Below are 21,236 nucleotides of genomic sequence, written 5' to 3'. Positions count from 1 at the left end.
TAATATCAGTAAGTAACGGACTGAAGCCAGTTTTTGGGTTCTTACGTTAACAATTTCGATTGTTAACACATTAATAGCTGGTATGAGGTTTCAGTAGTTTGAAAAGATGTAGCTTAAATGAAGGTTCATGCGCACCAGCACGCCTTGTCGTGGAAGGAAAATAGTGGTAAAACGAAGGGAAAGGAATTATGTCGCTAACACAGTTGACTAAAGAAAGTTTAACAGAGAAGAGAAGAGGACAATCGGGAAGAGATAAGATGTAATAGAGCTTTGGAAGTCAAAAGACAAGAGAGAGCAAATTAAAAGAGCCCAGAACAAAAATCGAAGGAAAAGAGAGCAGAAGATGAACAAGGAGAGAAGACTTGAAAGAGGAGTTGAGACTTGAGGAGCGAACCAAAAAAAGAGACAGAGAGAAAAGGAGACAGAAACGAAAGATTAAGAAAGTGGTTAGGAGAAGGGAAGAAGATTGCAGGACACTGACCTTCGGGGATCCTGCAGTGTGAAAGACAGACAGATATTGCTTTCTAAGAAGTTCCAGACGAGCATGCCCTGAAAGACCACAACAAGATGGAGCGACAAATTAACAGGCACAAGAAAGAAGCAAAGAAGTGTGTGAGGGGTTACCTCGGGAAAAGATTCCGCGATTCTCCCTAAAACTCAAAGGTAAAGTACGTTGGCTTGATGTTTTCTCTTGGTGTAGGCTCGGAGTTGCTCGACGGACACGTACCTAGTGCGGAGTCTGGGGATGAACCTTCGTCTTCGTCGCGGTGACTGAACTCTGAAATAAAAAGAGAAAAAAGATCAGACCATATTGTAAGCATTTATTCCCTTTGGAATTTTTCGAACACAGCTGGGGTAGGCCGTGAAACACGCAGTTATAGTGACAAATATTGGCACAAACAAAAGCTTGCGAAGCTTTTGTTTCTCCGCTGCGCTATGACGAGATTATGAGCAACGGCTATTTCTGCGGAGTGAAGCACGCGGAATCTCGTCCAGTGGAAGCCAACCAGTTATAACGCTTCACCCCTAGTATATCTGATCTATGGTGTTTTTGCTACTACAACTTAACTGATTGTATTAAAAGTAATAAGCATTCTCGTCGATGAGCGACTAGTTGGCTGCATACCATGCAGCAATGAGAATAGTGTCTTTGTTACATACCTGAGCCCTTGTCGAGATTGACAGCAACCATTTTCCTTGAATAAAAGAGAACAGAGCATGCATAAGTGTTTAGAATAAGGTATTTAGCAGACTAGATATTTTGTCCAGATAGGTCGGGACATGTTTAGTGATGCAGAGCGCAAAGATCTCTGATTGGAAACTACACATCATCTGCATTTTCCATAGAAGAAAAAGTAGTCAATAAGGTCTTTCATAATATCTGAATCTATGCTCGTTTTGTCGTAGTATATCAAATAATAGTATGTCAAATAATATCTGGATCGTTTGCAAGAGACAAAAAGCTATCAAACGAAGCAGCCAGTTCTAATCCCTTTGTGAATGAAGTGAGCTAGTATGAAACTTATTTCACTGGTGGTGTTTATTATCATGGTTTGGTAGAACGACCATGCGAGTGATTCAGCAAGTGGCGTGCATTTCTTTCTTCGCTACTTGTACCTTGTGACAGGTGATACTCACTTTGCGGGTCCTGGAGTTTTAATCTTTTCAACTGGTGAGTTTGGCTCCTGGAACCGTGGATTACTCATGGGAAATGAAATACGCTTCTTCTTCTCTTCATGAATCCTAAAAAAAAATGTTTGGTTTCAAGTGCACGTCCGCATTCAGGGACTCGTCATTTTTTTCGGAGTGTTGTCGGTGTTAAAGAGCTTAACAGAGTACATGAGGAGTTTACAAGGATAGAATCTGGCTGCTCGCATCAGTTATAAGGTTCTTAAGCCAAACTTTCACTTTTACACGATCAGTTGAATGTATTCTCGTTCCTCCTCGCTCCTTACTTTCTGCCATAATGCATGACGTTTCTACTAGCTCTACACCTAGGAATATTCGTGAACTTTTTATTAATTCATCTGACGTCCATACATATAACACGCGTTTCTCTTCCACAGAGAATTTTTATGTGAAATTTAAGTCTTTCTCTGCATTTGGTACGAGGTTATGGAACTGTCTAAACCCTGACTTGCGTAAGTTCACGAAAAGAGCATTTAAAAGGAAAATTCATAAGTTGCTTTTGACTATACTTGGGATTGAGGACTATTATGTTGACGCCATTCACTAATATTGAAATTTAATACCAATGATTATCGAATATTATAACTGTAGTACTTCGCTCACATCCGTATGTCACACTGAATTCTCTCCTCTCTACTTTCCAGTCTGCTCTTCCTGTATTTGATTATTATGTCTCGTTTTAACTCACTAGTAATATCACTGTATTTAATTTATATGACGACTGTACGTATCTTTTAGCTTATAATGTAGTAAACTAATGCATGGCTTATAACCCCAGTAATATTGTAGTAATGAAATCTCTTTAGCTTACAATGTGTAGTATTTGCTTATTCATTGCTAATACCCGCCAAGACTGGCTAATGCCATATGCAGGTTGTGTAAATTTGCTTTTAATGTTCTATGATATAATAAAAACAGTCATATCTCTCAAAGCCGCGAAAGTGATCAATCACATAACAGACTGGGATCTCTCCCGTTGACTGCGTGAGTGCCTTCCGTTGCGTGCATACTAAAATTTTGACATTGTGTTAAAAGCAAACGAGTAGATTGACCTGAAAGTCAGGTTTTAATCAACGTAAATATCCAGCCTAATTCACAAAACCAAAATGGCCGCCATGAATGTCAGACCGCTGACCACACAAAGGCTCATAAGCTACAGGTAACCCATAGTAACACTATAGCTACAAGATAAAGTTATGATAAATCTTTATAATAATACAAGCATTGTATGCGAAGAAGGAGATGGAGATTTTACAAGAAGAGTAGTCATTTCCTAAGAGGCATGTCGAATGACAAGACACTGGACCTGAATTGATAAAATCAAAGTAGTTTTCGCTTTGAAGAGCTGTTGGACACATTATAATGCGTTTGATATCTCATGGGATGGAAGAAGCCTCAAGCTTAAACTTAAAAAAAAAAAAACACGAAAATGTTACTGACCTCTTTCTATCCAATTTTAATCGATAGAATCCCCTCAGAAAGGCTAATATAATGACTAACACCAGAGCAGTGCCGACACTGTATACAACTGCATCATAATTCTTTCTCGCTTCCTTTTGGAATGCTGCCTTTGGTTGTGGTAAAGCTAAATAAAAACCAATTTGACTCCATTAATTTAGAAAACTTCCGTAAGCTGCGTAATAGTAGAACTGGAATGTAAACTATAGACAGGTCAAAAAGTGTCCCTTTTTTCACCCGGCGATTTCTTAAGTTAAGGGTTTAAAATTCAGACGCTTAATAATGGATGTGAGGGGCGTGGAAATGATTTTTAATTGCTGAGGTCTTGCACAAGTGCCTTATTAAAAGCAGGATATTTAACTGATTATTAATACCTTTTCATACCAGGTTGAGAGGGGGGGAGTCTTATGCCCTGTTTGCCCTCCCCTTCAGATACGCCTTTTGACGTGAAGTGCATTATGTCATATAGGAAACTTTGGAAAGAAAGTGAAAGAAAGTGTTCAACCATATCTGTGTTGAAATAAGAATGAAAATTCGTTCTACAAACGCACCAGCCTTTTCCTCGTATTTCCCAGACGGAGATGTTTGTCATTCAAGAAAATGTTTACCCTACCTGTAAAGTGTGGGTCTGAAAAATCGCTGTCCTTATATTTACAGTCCTCAAAAGGTCCGGTGGACTTCAAGTAGGCGCGCAACTGGAATCTAGAAGTGCGGTAACAGAAGGTTTACGATCACGGTGTTTTGTAATGAGTGGTTTTTGCAACGACACAAGGTTAACCTCTGTGACACACAAAACAAATCCAGTAAAGAGATCGTAATTCACTTGTTTCGGGACGAATTAAAAATTTTGAGGTGTTGGCTTTTAATATTGGAGTGAAGTAATAGGAAATCTTAGCGGACCGAGAGATATCCTTGGAGCAAGGTTCTGACGTCAGTCTTAAAAATAACAAAAAAGAAGTTCTCTCTTGTGAACAATGGCAGGAAAGACAAAAGTGTAGAATGTTACCTGTATTTCTTGCCTGGTCCTAATGGTCCGTTACAGAAATCGCTATCTCCCCGTCTATTTTTACAGTTTTTGTCCACGCCAATTTTCACCTCTAGCGGTCTAGACTTTTCGATGGACGGCGTGGACGGTATCACTTTGGTAATGTACCGACTATATGCCTGGTCTTCCCGTGCGGATTGGGTCACTTTATTCCATGTGAGGGGTTCTCTTTCAGTTATTTCTTCATCTAAAAGAGAATAGTCCTGAGTTGATAACTGGTGTTACTGACACAAGTAAGGTCTGGCAACTCAGAAAAACACCCATGGTACCTCAAACTGACTTCTCTACCGTTTCAATAATAATAATAAAAGTAAAAATAATAATAATAATAATAATAATAATAATAATAATAATACGGTATTTATATAGTGCTATTTCTATCACTATTCAATAGCGCTCTACAGTTATGTTATAGATCACACTGATAAAATTTATAGAACGTGAAAATCTCTGAAATATGAGTAAAAGAAACTAACTAATAAGGTAATCTGTAATAATGAGAGTAAAAACTGTAACTTATAATGAAATTAACTAATTTACTAACTAACTAACCAGCTGATTAACTAATTAACTAATTTGCTAACCAGCTATTTAGCGGCCTAGCTAACTACTTAATAACCAGTTAACTCACTAAGCAATAGTCTAATTATAAAATTTGTTAAAAAGGTATGTCTTTATGCAGGTCTTAAAATCTGATAGCGAGCCACTCCCTCTTATGTTGTTCGGAAGAGAGTTCCATAGAGTCGGTGCTACAAAAGAGAAACACCTATGACCATAACTTGCTAGCTTGACAGATGGCACTTTAAGTAAGTTTTTGGAGGAGGACCTGAATGAAAAATGGTCAAGCCCTCGGTGATTGAACTCGTTTCAAAGTTGTGAACTAAATTTAAAAGACTTGGGGTCAGGACAGGTTACTTGGTCACATGATCATGAATTGGGGAAAAAAGATAAAGTACTTACACTCGTTGTTGTTATCAACAAATTCTTGAACAATGATGCCATATTTGGCGATGTTGCTTCGTGCCATGTCCTTCAAGTCAAAACGAACTGTCATGGTTGTGTCCGTTGTTTCGATTAGAATGAGAGGTGACCGGAGTGGAAAGAATACTAGTACAGAGAGTCGAGCCTGCCGTTTGGCCTTCCGCGGAGGGTTCCCGTAATCTGACACTGACACTTTTATGTTAAACAGACGAAGATTCTGCGATTTTAGATTTTTGCTTCCGCTCGTTGAAACGGCTCCAGTCCTAATGTGAGAAATATAAGAACTCGTTAACAAGTAGGAACTAACTGGATATCGTAAACTGTCCTGGTAAGGCATGGATCTAGCTAAGAACTTCAAGCTCGTGGAGGGCGTTTTGTAGGTTTGTGTAAACAACAGTCACCCACAAAATTACTTCTCTGGTATTCACTTTCCCGCTATGGTCTAATTTTACGGACTGCTTTGTGTCGCTCGGTCACGGATCACTTACAGTTGTTGTGAAACTACCAAGGTTATAATCGTCTTTTTAATCCCAATGGAAACCAAATTTAAGTTCTTCTAAACAGTGACACTGTTTAGAAAAGTGACACGAAAAGTGACACTCACTTTTCGCCTATACGAAAATGGCTGTCACTGCCGCTGACTATAAAGTATTCCAGCTTAGCATTATTCCCAGAGTCCCTATCGAATGCTGTAACTTGGGCGACCACAGTCTTAGGCTCTGGTATCTCTGTTAGGAGTTTTTTGTAACGTTGTTCATAGAACACAGGGTTGTTGTCATTCACGTCTTTCACCAGGATTCGGACGAGAACGGTGTCGACAGTGTTTACTGTTCTGGTGTCTGAAAGATCAGAGAAAGTCTGTTTAGGAAGTTAATAAGAAGGAAAATTATGATCAATAAAAGTTTACTTTATCTAAATGTGATCATTTGGAATAAAGCAATCCACTTCGTTTCCTTAGATCAAAGAAAGTGCAGCCTCCACTTAGGGACCAGGCTAACCCTGCTGGCTTAATATAATCTTTGACACGCCCTATGGTTACAAATTAATTGTAGTATGATAAAAGGTAGACGCTACATTGCACTTGATACCATGTATTTAAGAGAAGGGTGACGAGCCAAATAAGGGCAACGCATACCAAAAAAAAAAAAGAAAAGAATATATGTCTACTGACTTACCTGTAGCTCCGACGTAAAACGTAAACCTATCCCGCGCTTCGTAGTCAAGAGGTTTCAGTAGTCTAATAACACCTGTTTGAGAGAGTATCTGAAAATGAGAATCCACTTCTGGGTCACGAATCTCGGACGGGAAGTAATTTACTTTACTTGCGGGATTACATTTGCCATTCTTAGCCGCCACGCTCAGAATATTCGATCCTATAGGAATACTTTCGTTGACTTCTGCCAAATAGACGGCTTTTGGGAATGTCAGTTTTTCCGTGCATTCCGGATAAATGGAGCGACGAACTTTCAAATAGATAAACGTTGGCCTGGAGATGAGAAAGGGCACTCCATGATCCATAGCAAAGATAGTCAAGTTATAGAAATCCGACACTTGGGTTGTTAGCCTCTGTTGTAGCTTTAAAACCCCATGTTTGTCATCCAGTTCAAAGATGCCGTTAAAATTGCCGTGGTCTATCATGTAGTATATTTCGCCATTTGTTCCAGAGTCGGCATCCGTCGCCGTAACTCGAAGTATTTCTGAATCCACTGTGGCGTTTTCGCTGATGACCTCCTGGTACGAATCAAGAACAAAGCGAGGGGCGTTGTCATTGACATCCGATACAAGAACGTAGACATCTGCCTTATCTGTAATATGAGTAAGGGATGTGATATGCCTATTAATATCATCAAATGAGAAAAGTTGAAAAGGGATTCGGGTACACGTAGATAAGGGACCAGTTATTATTAACCTTCTTGAGGGTGAAGGAATCTTCTTTTTGGGGGGGGATCACATGGTTTTCATCGGAAACGGAGGGGATTTGTCGTCGCTAACTAAGTATATAAGGGAGAATTGTAGAAAACTAACTGCTTATTAGTTTTGAATGAGGGGCGGGGGGGTCATAATATTACAGAGCCTTATGGTAGGATAAAGTAAAATTTATCGGACCGCAACCAAAATCCTCCAACTTCCTACCCCCCTTGGGCAATAAATTATAACCGGTCCCTGGGGAAGGGGAACTAGAAAACAATTTTTAGGCTTTGTTACAAATCTTATTTTGATATAGCTTAAAGAAAATAGGCGGTTCTAAACATGAAAATTAAAGTTTTATCGAAATTTACCCAGTTCATAGCGACCGCTCTCGTCTCGTTTATCCGTGTCCTTTGCAAATATTGTCAATCTAACGAGAAAGAAAAGAAACCATTTTCAATGAATAAGAAAAGTTCGTAGGTCCTGTCAACTGCATTGTGTCACGTGTGCAACTGTGCAACTGTCACTTGTGCAACTGTCACGTGTATTTATGACGTCATCGCCCTTTGGACCTTACTGAACAATTTTCTTTTGAGTTTATGATCAAGTTTTGATGTATGGTGGGCTTTGATTGGTCGACGCACTCGGCTGTAAAACGTAGAGAAAATGGTGGAGCACCCAGGAAGGTAGGTAAGACACTAAACTATTCCTCTTGTTTCTTCTAACGCTTCTTTCGGGTTCCAACCGTTTCGTGTGTGATTTATAAAAAAAGACAATGTACAGGTGAGGCTTCTTCATTCGTTAAATGATAGTTACCTGTATTCTTTGACCTTCTCGTAATCCATGGCTACCTTCGTCGTTATTTTTCCTGTGTGTTTACTGATCTTAAAATGACGATTGCCGTCTACATTTCCAATAGAATAAACGACACGTTTGGAAGATTTCTTGTCCAGTCTCCGCTCCTCGAGTTTCCCGCGTCTCACCCCCGTAACGGCGCGAACAGAGAGAATCGTAGCGCCGATAGGTGTGTTCTCTGCTATAGTCACGTGATACCTCTCCAGATCAAATTTGACTTTGTGTTTCTTTATCTCGTCGATCGTTATATAAACTTTTGCTACATTCATCGATCTTTTCGGAGGCGTTCCCTTATCACTCACAATTACGGTTAAGGTACAATTCAGACCTCCGCGAGTCAATAACGACTTTCGTGTCTTGACAACACCTTCCTTGTCGATACTGAAGTAAGAAACGTTCCCAGCAATGATCGTAAAGTTAAGTTCCCCATTTTTCCCATAATCAAAGTCTCTCGCTACAATTTTTGTCACTGAGTTTCCTGCTTTCAAAGCTTCTGAAACCTTGACTTTATACTCTGAATTCTCAAAGAAAGGCCTGTACTCGTTCACACCTAGAACATGCACTTGAACGGTTGCAATCGACTTGTGCGCTCCGTTCCTCGCAGCCACGATAAGCGTGTAGCTGCGTTCGCGATCCACTCTGACTTTCTGGTTCAGTAAAATCGTTCCACTCTCTGGCAACATCCGAAATAAAGACTGGTGATGAAGCAAGTAGAAGCGCATGCGCGCATTCTCTCCGATGTCGGCGTCAGTTGCATTGATCCTGATGACTTCAGAGCCAGAGGATTGGTTACTTAATATTGTCACTGAGTAATTGGTTCGTGAAAATACAGGTGCATTGTCGTTTTCATCTGTTACATTGATTGACAGTACTCTGGTGCTTGATTTGTTTTCGTCCTCGTTTACTGCTAAAATTGTTAAGTTGTACCAAGGGATTTTTTCCCGGTCCAGTTTCCTGATCGCTACCAGGGAAGCGCTTTGGCCGCGTGGATGCTTTCTAAGTTGAAAGGCATTTCCAGTGTTTCCTAAGGGAAAGTGAACAAGTGAACGTTTATTTGAGTTTATTTCCTGCGTTATAATTTATCAGCTTGGATTTGGATAGGTTTGAAAAACGATACCTTTGGTTTGCGTGACTCTAGTGATGTTTTGCAGCAACTAATCAAGTGAAATTTTCTCCAGCAAGTCTTCCTAGCTTTGAAAATACAAGAGTTTTTACTAAAATAATCACCGAATTGGTCAAACCGCACATTCGTAGCACATATTTTTTAAAATATATTTTCGTGAGGTAGGTGGCCAGAACTTAACGTACCTGTTAAAATGGAATATTTTATAGAAGCGTTCGGACTTCGGCGGCTCTTTGCATTGCCGTGAATGTTTGTGATTATTTGACCCCTCTGATTGTTCTCTTTGACCTCAATCACCTCGGGTAATTTGTCGCTGAAAACCGGGGCAGCATCTAAACAAGAACATCATATAGTGTGAAAAAAATTTCATCAGCCTTCCTTTCCTACTCCTCCCACGTGACAAAACTGCTGAGGTGACAAGCCACCAGGCTGGTTTCCAACTTTATAATATACGAAGGTTGATCCTCCTTTGAGTATTGAGCATGATCGTGAGCTATTCAGCAATCCAAACACCTTGATTTTTAATACCTACGTTTCTGATCATGATCACTTATCATTTACTACAAGTATACATTGGTTCAAAACATACAAAAATGAACGTGCCCCTCCAAGGGCGTTGAGATATGTAGTATAGTCTCAAGTGCTTCTCAAATTATGACCAACACTAGACACTAAAGAACCTTTAGCAACGGAAGTTGGAACACATTTGTTTTCCGTGAGACATTTGTCCCCCTGGCTTAACTTTTTGGTACCGATTAGACCAGGATCATTTGTGTGACTTACCAAACCATGTGTATGGGGTGATGGAAACTGTGAATATACTTGGGGTCGAAGGTTTTCCAATTCTGCATGATGTTGGTGGTACGTAACAACGGACCATATAGCACATTCTTTCTACAAGAAAAGCCATGTGACCTGCCCGCCTGTTGCAGGCTTTGCGCACGCAGCTTTTCACACTTCCCACTTCATCTATGGAGGTGAACACTCCGGCTTCGATGTCCTTCACAAATGACACATTGTATGAAGTATTTTCGGCGATGCAGATAATTGTAGAATGTGGGTCATCTAATGAAGAGAGATGGAAATACAGGTATTATATCCCAGTCTTACAGGACGTACGCGTGCTTTTTCTCAGTTTTGTCCGCCTTCATGTCACATAACGAGAAACATTGCCTGAAATGCAATAAACTGAGGAATACAGGCGATCTTATAAAATGAAACGAGGAAATGCGGATGTTATTTCCCAAGGTTACTGGAATTACGGATGTTATTTGTCAGTAATGTCCTTCAACAAACGGCACATTGTTTGAGGTGTAGCTTATTTCTCAGATCGCTATGGAGTGCGGATCATCCAAAGAGGAGAAATATGGTTTTTATTCCCCCAGGGTTACCGGAAGTACGGATGTCGTTCATCAGAGATACTGCTGAACGCAAGTGATACTTCAGTACTATTGAGACAAAATTCCGCTGAATGGATTGGCTGAAGCAAACGCTCAAGTCTGCACCAAAGGTTAGCTAATTTTTTTTTATTTTAATGAAAAGATTTGGACGTCCAGTAACTAGCTCCAGACCTGTTCATCCATTTTGATCTTTTATTCATATATATTTTTATCAAGTGACTCCTGCCCTGTTGATAACACTTTCACTCCTAAGTTGGACCAACGTTGAAATATCCCTCACAATATTGGTCTACCATCTAACAAATACACAATAAAAATAGACGAACTATGGGCTTGAAAGTGCTATCGTTTTACGACACCATAGTCTTCAACATGAAATTAAAAGAAGATGTATATTGGCTAGAAAGGATAATTACAAGGCACATCTTGGGAGTAAACAGTTAACCAATTAGAGCAAAAGCCTGTGAACCCTTGGCACCACCTGCTGTGCTTCACTAGTTAGTTTCATGTACGAAACAATCAAATGTCTTCAAAGTATAGTAGCAATATTTTATTTCATGTTTTTTATTCACCTTTAAAACATCTTTAGAAAAACTGGTCAAAACTTTACTGACAAGGAAAAAATCGTTTTTGGAGGATATTTGTTTGATTACAAACATGATAATGACTGTATCTAGATCTAGCCATCGTGAAATGTTAAATGTCAAGAGAGATTGATGTCTACAATTTTTTGCCTTTTGACGGGACAAACTAAAAAGAGCCAGACTTAGCGGATGACTGTTGTGCAGACTCATGTAATTTTCCAGAAGGATATAAACTATGCTTATGGATTCGCGCACTCTTTATTTCGAGTTCGTTTCTAGAAACAAATCGTAGATTTTAATTACTTAAGGTAGTGAACTTTCCGTGAGGTGCAAACAAAATCGTACTTACCTATGACAAGACTATCTGATATTATGACCCCGAAGTTGATAAGTAAAAATGCCACTGCCGCAATTCGTGGAAGCTCTGCCGGTCTTCTTTCCATTGCTAATTGTTTTCTGAGGAAAATCGACAATAAAATTAGTCAATGTAAGAAGACAGTCGTTTTTGTTTTAAAACTAGTTGAAATGTTCCGCTGCTAAAAGATCGGCCGAGACAGTTTTGTGCCATGCAATTTGGCTCAAAAGGCTTTAACGTTCTCTCCCTAATTAAATTTTGACGGGCACCTTACTTGATAACCCAACGATTTTTTCTCCAAAGAACAATAGTCAAGTCTTAACCTTTTAGGTAAAATTATCATAACAAAGTCATGTAATTCAACAGGAAAGGATTATGATTTTTTTCCGATAGTAATTTATACGTATTGCTTGAGACTTAAAATATTTCTTTATAGTTACTACCCAGTTATGCGGTCATTCGTAAAATTGGTTCATGAATGCAGCGCTCTTGTAATTGGATTTTCATCGCACGTAAAGGTATGCACAAAAACATTGAAATATTTCTTAGAAAATAGAATATTTGAACAGCGTTGAGTCGACCTCTTTAGGCAATTTCGGAGTTTATTTGCTAGACTTCGATTAAGCTGTTCTGTAATTGAAAACAATCGGTACTTTTTATTCAATCCAAGAGGATAACCAATCTTGTTTGGGTGTTCCGGGATGTCAAATCTTTGGCTAAAATTTAATTTGGCTGTGATATTAATTCTTTGGAATACCCAGTGTATTTTTATCATTCATCTTCTAAGGTATTGTAACGAGTCCGCATAGTACGTTATTAAAATTCTGTTAATATGAGGTGAAGAGTGAAATGTTTTTAAATTATTTTGAAATGAGAGTTGGGTAATTCATTCCCAGAGAACATTCACTTTTTGCCGTATTATAAAAGCAATAATGCATTACGCGAGGCATTCTCACAAACTGCCAAAGAGAAGCCGCAAGCACGAATACCGTTTAGTTTACATAAAAACATCGGACCAAAGAAGAATTACGAATACACTTTCCTAAAAATGTATACCTAGTTTGTTATCTGAAACAAATCTCGCAAGATCAAGTCCAATTTATTTTCTGGAGCCGATTATAGTGAAAGATGTTGACGAGTTTCTGATCATTCCGATAGTTCCTTCTGCCCTATGCTCATTTGAATCATAGCTTCACTCGGGTTATTAGAAATTGGCTCTGCAGCAGTAGTTGTATTATCTGAGATGAAGTAATATGCAAAGATAAGAATTATGGAAGAGGACACAGGCCTTCCAAGAATGAAACCAATGCCTGCCGTATGACATTTTGAGTGGCTGATGTGTTGTACTAACAATATTCTGACGGGTGTCCTCGCCAGCCATGTCCAGCGAATATTAGAACGCCTCTTCAACTGGCGTGGTCTTCTGAGTTTTTCCGTCTCCATCGGGACTGTGATCGTTCACGGATATCAGCTGATTACTAGCGAGAAAGAGGTTTTATCAAACTTGAGCTGCCTCACACCGTGAAAATTGAAAATGGTCGAGTCAATTTGTGAGAGCCAGTATCTCAAAGTCGAAGTCGTTTTCGAGTTGATATTTCTTAGTTGCTGGAGAAAATCAGAAATGAAACTAAAAAAAAATGCATCGCTGTGACTGTAATAATGATACGTGTTCGCGCTGTCATCTTATCATGCATGAGTAGGTTTCTATTCTCTAATTTGCAATCCTTGGCATTAGCTGGACAAACTACCCACGCACGCTGATAATAATAGCACCTTATTAATGAAACAAAACTCACTAGAATAAAGAGGTCAATCCTTGTCTTCGGCTTTTGTTGCTGGATTCTTTCTCGATGTCTTTTTTTCCAAATGAATCTTGCCGCTGTTTCTTGCTTAATCTGGGATTCTTTTGATGAAGGTTCCTAATACGTTTTCGAGTAGGTCTTTTTTAAATCTGCCCCTTTCACATGGCAAACGTTGTGCGACATGCCTGACCATGAGGCATTTCGTGATCGAGGGGTGCGTTAACTTTGGTGAAAATCTCAGAAAGTGCACGTAATCTTTGTGCACTGCCACAATACATGTATCTTCGTTTGGTTCTCTCAGACATACAAATGGTTTTACGATGACACCTTAATTTCGTCCGGTCGAATTTTTGAAGGAGCTTTTCTCTTCAGGAATCGCGACTGATAGAATCAGGATAAACGGCGGTCCGATTTTTTGCGATGTTTGTCCACCAATTATAGCCTCCGTACACATTTAGTACTACGTTGACCAGCGCATGCGCGTGGTGATCGCTGATTGTCCAGGAAACGAAGTTATTTTATATTTCATGACAGATTACTGTTGTTACGTAACGTTATTTCCCTACAAAATATCGGTGTCTCTATGAAAATGATCAGTAAATACGCTATGCACAGCCTTTATGTTGTCCAATTGAAGTAGTTTCCACGGCCGAGAAAATATCGTAAATAAATAATCTTAGTAATAACAAAAGCAAACATCAGAAGAACTCGAACGTACTCGCGTGAATTAAGGAATGGGGCAGAATTAAAAAAGGCTAAAAATTAGGAAAAAATTGGAAAAATAATATTTAAGCATTCGCTGATCTTTCTTTTATAAAAAGCTTACTAATCCATGGAGAAAGAAAACGTTTCTGTGGGTCACGTGACGCAACCGTTCTTCAGTGCTTTAATTTGGCGCCATTTGTCTCCGTTCTCTTTGGTTCAAGTTTACACCACTTTTTACGGCATCAGATCACGGTTAAAGCATCCAGGAATGGCCTTCTATGTTCTGTGTTTTTTAGCTTAATCGAGGAATCCGGAAAAATGCCGTTGGCAAGTGTGAAATTGTCATTCTTTTTTCGATGAACGGCAATTTACTTAATTATTGGTGTCTCATGAGGCCATTTGAGATGGAATCTAAAATCCCCGATTGATAGCTAGTTTCTTACAATAGCCTTCTGGTTTTAGAATAGAAAAGCCGTCGTCTGAACGATGGTAAAGTGGTGTATCCAACGTTTTTAATACTTAACTAGCAGCTCGATGTGTCCGCCATATTTGAAAGCGCGGCCTAGACTTCGGAAAACTAGAACCGAGAGAATGTTCTTGCTGCTATAGCAACAAAGCCTTTCCAAGATGGCGGACAAGATTGCAGTGGAAGGGTCATAAAGTTTGTAAGTTGTTTTTCTCGCTTCTTTTGTGTCATTAAGGAGGAACTTTGCTGAATGAAAACATTAAATTTATTTATATGCAAAACTGGTATTTTTCATCTCTATATACTTAAATTTGAGACGTAGTAAAGAAGTAAAGATAACAAGATTTCGACGCTCTGAACGGACAACTTTCGTAATAAAAGAAATCTTAACTGTCTCTCGGAGTTTTGCGCGCACTTCTGACTCCTAAAACCTTAATTGCTAGTAGAATAATAGGATATCATGTTCCTGTTCTAAATTATCTTTCGAGTTTTGGCGCAATGTTCAGATAACTTGAGTTTTTTGTGGAGTAAACATACGCTTCGATCTTGCTGAATTGGTTTCAACGAAACACCTTCAGAATTACCGTTTTACTTTGTCTGAAGGAATTTAAAGGCTTTTCAGCTGAAAATTCAACGTCTTTTGCCACACGAAGGATTTGAAGAGTCGCTAACTTGAAGGAAAAACATCGCGGCTTTTATAGCGGGATTTTTTTAACTGTGGCTTCGCGCGTGTAGCTGCAAGGAACAGTGTTAATGGTGAGAATGGGAAGGTTATTTACGACAAGGGCACTCGTCTACAGAGGTTCTTGAGTACATTTTCTGAAAACAAAGAAGCTTTTGCTGTTTCTCAGAACACATTCGACAAAAGGCTGCACGTACTTCTTAAAAACTTTAAAAAATGGCGCGGTGAAAGCAAGTCAAAATACTTACATCACTTCAGTTAATTTGCATGGAAATCGCTGTCAGCTCTTATGAAGGGATTACATTCTATCTCGAACTGCCGGGAATGCCAAGTGAATCATCTGCTTTTTCAGACACAATTCCCTCTGAAAACTAATCGACTAAAAGGAGCTGACTCAGTAGCTACATCCACAAAAGAGGCAGGGAATTTGACAAAAACAACAAGGGCTGTAAAACCTTCAAAGAAGGCCATTCGGGATACTGCAAAGAGCATCTATTTGAACATTAATGAGCCATTCAAGAATCTCTACAATATCAACCTTGCTGATGCCTTAACAAAGGTACCTGAAATTGGACTAACACATGCAAAAACTAAAGTGCAAAAACAAAAGGAAAGAAGAGAAACTGCTAGGCGATTCAAAAACAGTGTTGAAGAACAGTGGTCGAAAGTTGACTGTGACACCATGCTTGGAACGAGACAGTCATTTAAACAGAGAGAGTTACCAAGAAAATCTCTTTATTTTGAGTCCCATGAAGAGGTAGTCTCCCTCGCAGCCGTTTTTTTTGGATGTCACGCAACGCTCCCCTAAAAGAACGGCTGCTGACAACCGAACTACATTCCTCTCTCCGAATTGGCCAATCACAGCTCGGGTTCCATTTTCAGGAACCTTTTTGCACCAGACTCACCTTTTGACACTCGTCCAATCAGATATCGTTTTCTACCGTGATCCTCATGTGGAAATTACAAGACAAATGGCGGTGCTGGAAGGAGCTTTTCGCAAAGCGTCGTCAAAGTTCAAAATTTTCGAGCTTAAAGCTCACCAGAAGCTTGCAATTAAAAAAGTTTTAGTCGAAAAAGAAGATGTTTTTGTTAAGTTGCCTACAGGATCCGGGAAATCGTTAATATATCAAGCACTCCCGCTCGTGTTTGACCATGTTACCGATGAAAGTGGTCATATTATTTCTCTTTTGTTTTCTTTTATTTCGCTTTGTTTCTTTTCTTTTTTTAATTTTTTGCTTGATTTAGTTTTCTTTTTGTGAGTTAATCGATTCCCTTTTTATTTTTTCATTCAAAATTTTTAGAAGTAGTAAAGAATCCAGAAGCGTTAAAAACGAAATGCATGATAGTTAATTCAATTGGCAGGTGCTGAGAGGAAAAACATCCGACATGGTCTTTTTAATAGATACGTGTACTAGCGCACTTTGAGTGTCAGTCCCTTGACAAAAAAGGAACCACCACAAAATTGCAAGATATCTCCTAAATATCTACATATTTTTAATCGTTTCTCTATTTTTACCGGCGCTGCTTTTTTTTTTTTCTTTCAATAAATTTTTTACGAGGAAATGCTTCCGTGAAACATTTGAACGGGCCAAAATGATGTAACTCTGACGATCACTTAGACCTAGATTAATGCTAATTCATGAAGCATCAATTACAAATAGGGCATACAGAGCCAAAGTACTTGGTAAAGTTTTGCCAAACAGCGAAGATTATACTATCGCTATCATCATCTAAAGTTTATCGTAGCCATCCCTAGACCGGAATGCCTCTCATGTTATCAGAATAATTTTTAAAAGAATCATCGAAAAACGAAAAGACGGAGCACAACAATGGAACAGAAAAACTCTGAACAGAAATAAAATGGATGATGATCACCATCAAAGATTAATTAAACACAGCACATCATCAACAATTTATCAACTGTATCATACAGAGATGAATCATGTTTTAGTCATCCGAACTATACCAGAATAAGAAAAAGAAAATGATGATACCTTTCTCAATTTGTCTCTCTGGCAATAAATCGATCTTTCACAAGCAAATTGGGGAGTCGCGAAAAATAAAACTTCGTTCCTTGATGATAAGAAAAACTAAAAGGGAGAAGATGACGAGTATTTTGCATAAAAAAAATTTATTTGTAATCCAATTACCATTTCCCATTAAATTTTTCAGTTAATTTACTTCGAAGCAAGCCAATAAGAAGAAAAGAACATCGTGGGCCTGCAACCATCTGGTTTAGCATCAATTGAATCTCAACTAAAAGCAGTTTATTGAAACAGTTTTTCCCTTCCAAACAGTTTTGAGTTAATTGAAAATTATTTTCAACTTGCTGTTATAGCTTATTGTTAACCTACTTTGTGTTTTGATCATTATCTTTGGTTGACACCGCTTTATCTTAAGATATCCTTGTTCCTTATTTCCTAATTAAAATGCGCAAACTGAAATCTACTGTTGATCTTCATTTGCAATAATATTGCCACAAAGAAAACATCTGTTTCGACGTCGATACAACTCGGACTAGTCTCCCTCGCAGCCGTTTTTTTTGGATGTCACGCAACGCTCCCCTAAAAGAACGGCTGCTGACAACTGAACTACATTCCTTTTTCCGAATTGGCCAATCACAGCTCGGGTTCCATTTTAAGGACCCTTTTCGCGCCAGACTCACCTTTTGACACTCGTCCAATCAGATATCGTTTTCTATCGCGATCCTCATGTGGAAATTACAAGACAAATGGCGGTGCTTGAAGGAGCTTTGCGCAAAGCGTCGTCAAAGTTCAAAATTTTCGAGCTTAAAGCTCACCAGAAGCTTGCAATTAAAAAAGTTTTAGTCGAGAAAGATGTTTTTGTTAAGTTGCCTACAGGATCCGGGAAATCGTTAATAGGGAGTTTAAGCAAATCAAGCACTCCCGCTCGTGTTTGACCATGTTACCGATGAAAGTGGTCACATTATTGTTATTGTTGTTGCGTTGTACCAACGTGCGGAAACACTCGATAATTCGGGCCGATTTCCTGTACCGGTGATAAGAAGCCACGAACATAACTAATCGGGTTCGCTCCAGCTAGCAGCGGACTGGCAAATGAAGAAGTACAAGTAGTGTAGGAGACGTTGGCCGACCTAAATTGCAGTGTTCTCGAAGCTTCGCCCGGTTTGTTGACGGCAAGCACGCGCTTTTTTCCTCCTGATCTCCATCTGCAGGTCGAAGCAAGCGTTTAGCCCTTGCCCTAGATTGAAAGGCGTCTTGTATTTCCTTTTGATTATTGATGTAATTTACTGTTTCTTATATATTCTGACTTTTATAATCTGTAGTAACCTCTTGAAATAGTGCGAATAAAGAGTTTCAGTTCAGTTTTTAGCTTCTACTTTCTCAGTTGCTCGCTGAAACTTTAACAACCGCTCAAACAATCAAGCGTTTGTGTCGTTGGCGTAGCAGTTGACGTCTATGTTAAGCGTAGATTCTATAATTTAAACGAAATTGTGAGAAGTTTTCCCAAAAATATATACTCTATCTTTACCAGGGCACAACGATGAACATGTGAAACATTTCGAGCTCTCATCGACAAATTTCTCTGTGTTTCTCCCAATATCCACATTTTCGCGCGAAACCTTACGTCATTCAGATTTTCTGGTGTGTGATTGGTCTGTTCAATAGACCGCGACCAAACCGCAAGGACAATGAGAAAGGAATGTAGTTCGGTTGTTAGTAGCCGTTCTTTTGGGGGAGCATTGCGTGACATCCAAAAAAAACGGCTGCGAGGGAGACTAATGAAGAGGCTAAAAGTCGGACTACGAAGAGGAAAGCACTCGAGGAGGCAGGCCTTCGAAAGGTAAAGCGTCACTCTCCAAATCCCAGTTCCCTTGACTTTGACAAAGATGGTCTCCTACAGGAAGTAAATGCAATGAAAGAGGGTGATAAGGTGAGAATAAACTAAATAAAGATACTTAAAACAGTTGGAATAAGAAAATTTTGTTTGAATCATGATAGCAAATAACTTCACTGCATACATGTATGCATGCTATCAATAAACTAACTCTCCCCTCTCTGGCCAAATGACCAGAATTACTTCCATTCCCCATCACTTTACTTTTCAAATGAAAAAATAAATAATAAAATTATAATGAAAACAAAAGGTTTCATATTTGCATCTTCAATATTTAGTTCACAAACATTTGTTTGTTTTAATTCTGTTTTTAAGTAGTGATTGAAATATTACTTCCCCTTATTTACAGATCAATTTCTCTGCACTGGCTAAGAAATGTGGAGTATCCAAGAAGACAACAGTAGGAAACATGGTGGTGAAAGAATTTCTTAGCAAAAATGGCAAGAATTTGGAAATCTTCAAGCCCTTCAGAAAAAATAACCCACTTCCAAGAAGGCAGCTCAACAAAGCCTTTGGAGGGGAGATCACAACACCAGTGCCTCGCACAGGTGCAGCCATAAGAGAAACTCTAAGAAAAAAAATTGCAAATGGGGAATACCGCTTGGGTGAGATTATAGCTCCAAAAACCTACCAAAAGCTAACACTGGATTCCAATGGTACTCTCAAGAAAGAATGTTTCATAGTTAGTGGCAGAAAAATACCTCTACTAGAAATCAGGAAAAATCTTTTAGCAGAGCATGAGGAAATGGGTTTGGTGAGAGACCACTCAGACGCTCATTATGAGGCTATGACGTACGAAGAGCTGGAAACTCGCTTGCAGGAGATTGGAGAGTTAAAAGAGAAGCCTGGTGGTGAGACAACAAGGGAGGAACTGGTCAACTCGCTAAAACACTAGGAGCAAACTCGACACCTGATGATCTGGTCAGACCACTCAAGTGTTATGAATTATGGCCATATCCTCTTGACGGTAAATGCAATTTATGATCCAGCATTTTATTACACATCTCAAGAGCTTGAGGGAAAGGATGTCCAAGAAATGGTGGAAAAGCCACAAATTTACCTTATGGCAAGGTGTAGGGACACCATCGAAGATCAGCTATTATACAGTGACACCCGCCTGGAGGACATCCAACAGCTCACTACAAAGATCACCTCTTCCCACAATGTATTCATCAATGAAATCTGTCGCATGTTCCATGGTGACCATCCATCACGACAAGTTGAGAGTGGGGAGCAGTTGGGTGGAAAATTTGGCTGCTCTGGTTGCACTATGTCATCAACACAGTACTCTGACCACATAGCATCACTAAGAGCCCCACAAATCACTTTAGAAGAGCCAAGGAAGAAAGTCATTGCAGGTCCAGCAGGCAAAGAAAGGAGGAATGGAGGCGTGCAACCTTTCCAACAAATGAGTAAGGATGACATGATCAGAGAGTGCAAAGGCCAAAACCTCCCAACAGATGGTTTGCTAAAACCAGCCTTGCAGAGCCAGTTGAGGGAGGAGCTTAAGGGCATTCAGCGAGTCCCTGCACTGTTTTCCTGATCAAAGTGCTTCAATGAAAGACCTTAACTTAACCCAATATGAAGTTGTGCCAGTAGAACCCCTCCATGATCTCAAGGAGCACATAAATAACATCTTGAAGGAACTTCCCAAAACACATGTCTAAAACATTGTGCCCTTATCAAAAACAATATGCACTAAAAACATTTACCAGATGAGGGTAGTTTTTACCCGAATTGACCAATCAGAGTGCTTTGTTTGTTTCAGTTTCCCACCAGGTAAAGTTTACCCTAGTGGGGTAAACTTACCATTAGCAATTCGCTCGTTAGAGCCCTTCTATGGGCTGTATCGACGCAAAATAATTACATTCTTTCGATTATGCCTTCTTAGAATCGAATTTCGTGATTTGGAGTTGAAAAAGGTGCAAAACCGATCAGCTTATATCTAGGATGGCGCGCTTTTGGATTTGTCGGGATTCGAAAATTGACACTCCTTTGTTTGCAAAGTCATGTTTGTTTTACCTTTATGATAAAATATTGTTGACATGAAGGTGTTTTATTGACAGGTTTTAGGTGACAAGGGTCGCTTTCCATTCAACAAAAATCACGGGTTCAAAATGTCGGTATTTTCGCTGGCCGAATGGAATGCGTCCGACCGTATCTAAGAGGGTACACTAAGAACGTATTCCTAAATTTTCGAAAACTTATCGCGGAACTTTTCCCGTTCCATTCGATTTCTGACCGGAAATCTCGAAAATTTTGGTCAAATGGAAAGCGCCCACCGTGACACATGTAATCTTTAAC

At 39.3% G+C, this 21,236-nt stretch overlaps 1 protein-coding gene and 1 pseudogene across 14 annotated transcripts in view; one reads left to right on the top strand and one right to left on the bottom strand.

The window, feature by feature from the left end:
- LOC111345072 (cadherin EGF LAG seven-pass G-type receptor 3) overlaps positions 1 to 21,236 on the bottom strand; it is a 37,553-nt gene that overhangs the window by 4,212 nt on the left and 12,105 nt on the right. For 4 of the 14 annotated variants that reach the window (XM_088756070.1, XM_088756071.1, XM_088756072.1 and 1 more), the window contains exons 1-15: positions 12,750 to 13,389; positions 11,393 to 11,499; positions 9,843 to 10,124; positions 9,245 to 9,391; positions 7,898 to 8,960; positions 7,453 to 7,511; positions 6,349 to 6,978; positions 5,778 to 6,012; positions 5,153 to 5,436; positions 4,154 to 4,379; positions 3,761 to 3,849; positions 3,130 to 3,274; positions 1,639 to 1,743; positions 1,162 to 1,196; positions 728 to 778 (exon numbers count right to left, since the gene is read on the bottom strand). In XM_088756070.1, coding sequence (XP_088612196.1) covers positions 728 to 778; positions 1,162 to 1,196; positions 1,639 to 1,743; positions 3,130 to 3,274; positions 3,761 to 3,849; positions 4,154 to 4,379; positions 5,153 to 5,436; positions 5,778 to 6,012; positions 6,349 to 6,978; positions 7,453 to 7,511; positions 7,898 to 8,960; positions 9,245 to 9,391; positions 9,843 to 10,124; positions 11,393 to 11,499; positions 12,750 to 12,841 — 3,550 coding nt within the window. In that variant the 5' untranslated portion in view covers positions 12,842 to 13,389. Of the gene's footprint in view, positions 1 to 481; positions 550 to 624; positions 779 to 1,161; positions 1,197 to 1,638; positions 1,744 to 3,129; positions 3,275 to 3,760; positions 3,850 to 4,153; positions 4,380 to 5,152; positions 5,437 to 5,777; positions 6,013 to 6,348; positions 6,979 to 7,452; positions 7,512 to 7,897; positions 8,961 to 9,244; positions 9,392 to 9,842; positions 10,125 to 11,392; positions 11,500 to 12,749; positions 13,395 to 17,047; positions 18,787 to 21,236 lie in introns of those variants that run through there. The other 10 variants (XR_015999700.1, XM_088756065.1, XR_015999702.1 and 7 more) reach the window with 7 other exon arrangements.
- Positions 18,786 to 20,982, top strand: LOC148732544 (uncharacterized; annotated as a pseudogene).

This window comes from Stylophora pistillata, chromosome 4, assembly GCF_964205215.1.
Source record: "Stylophora pistillata chromosome 4, jaStyPist1.2, whole genome shotgun sequence".
Taxonomy (NCBI): Eukaryota; Metazoa; Cnidaria; class Anthozoa; order Scleractinia; family Pocilloporidae; genus Stylophora; species Stylophora pistillata.
The sequence above is the reverse complement of the archived record's forward strand: the minus strand, read 5'-3'. Positions and strand labels throughout refer to the sequence as shown.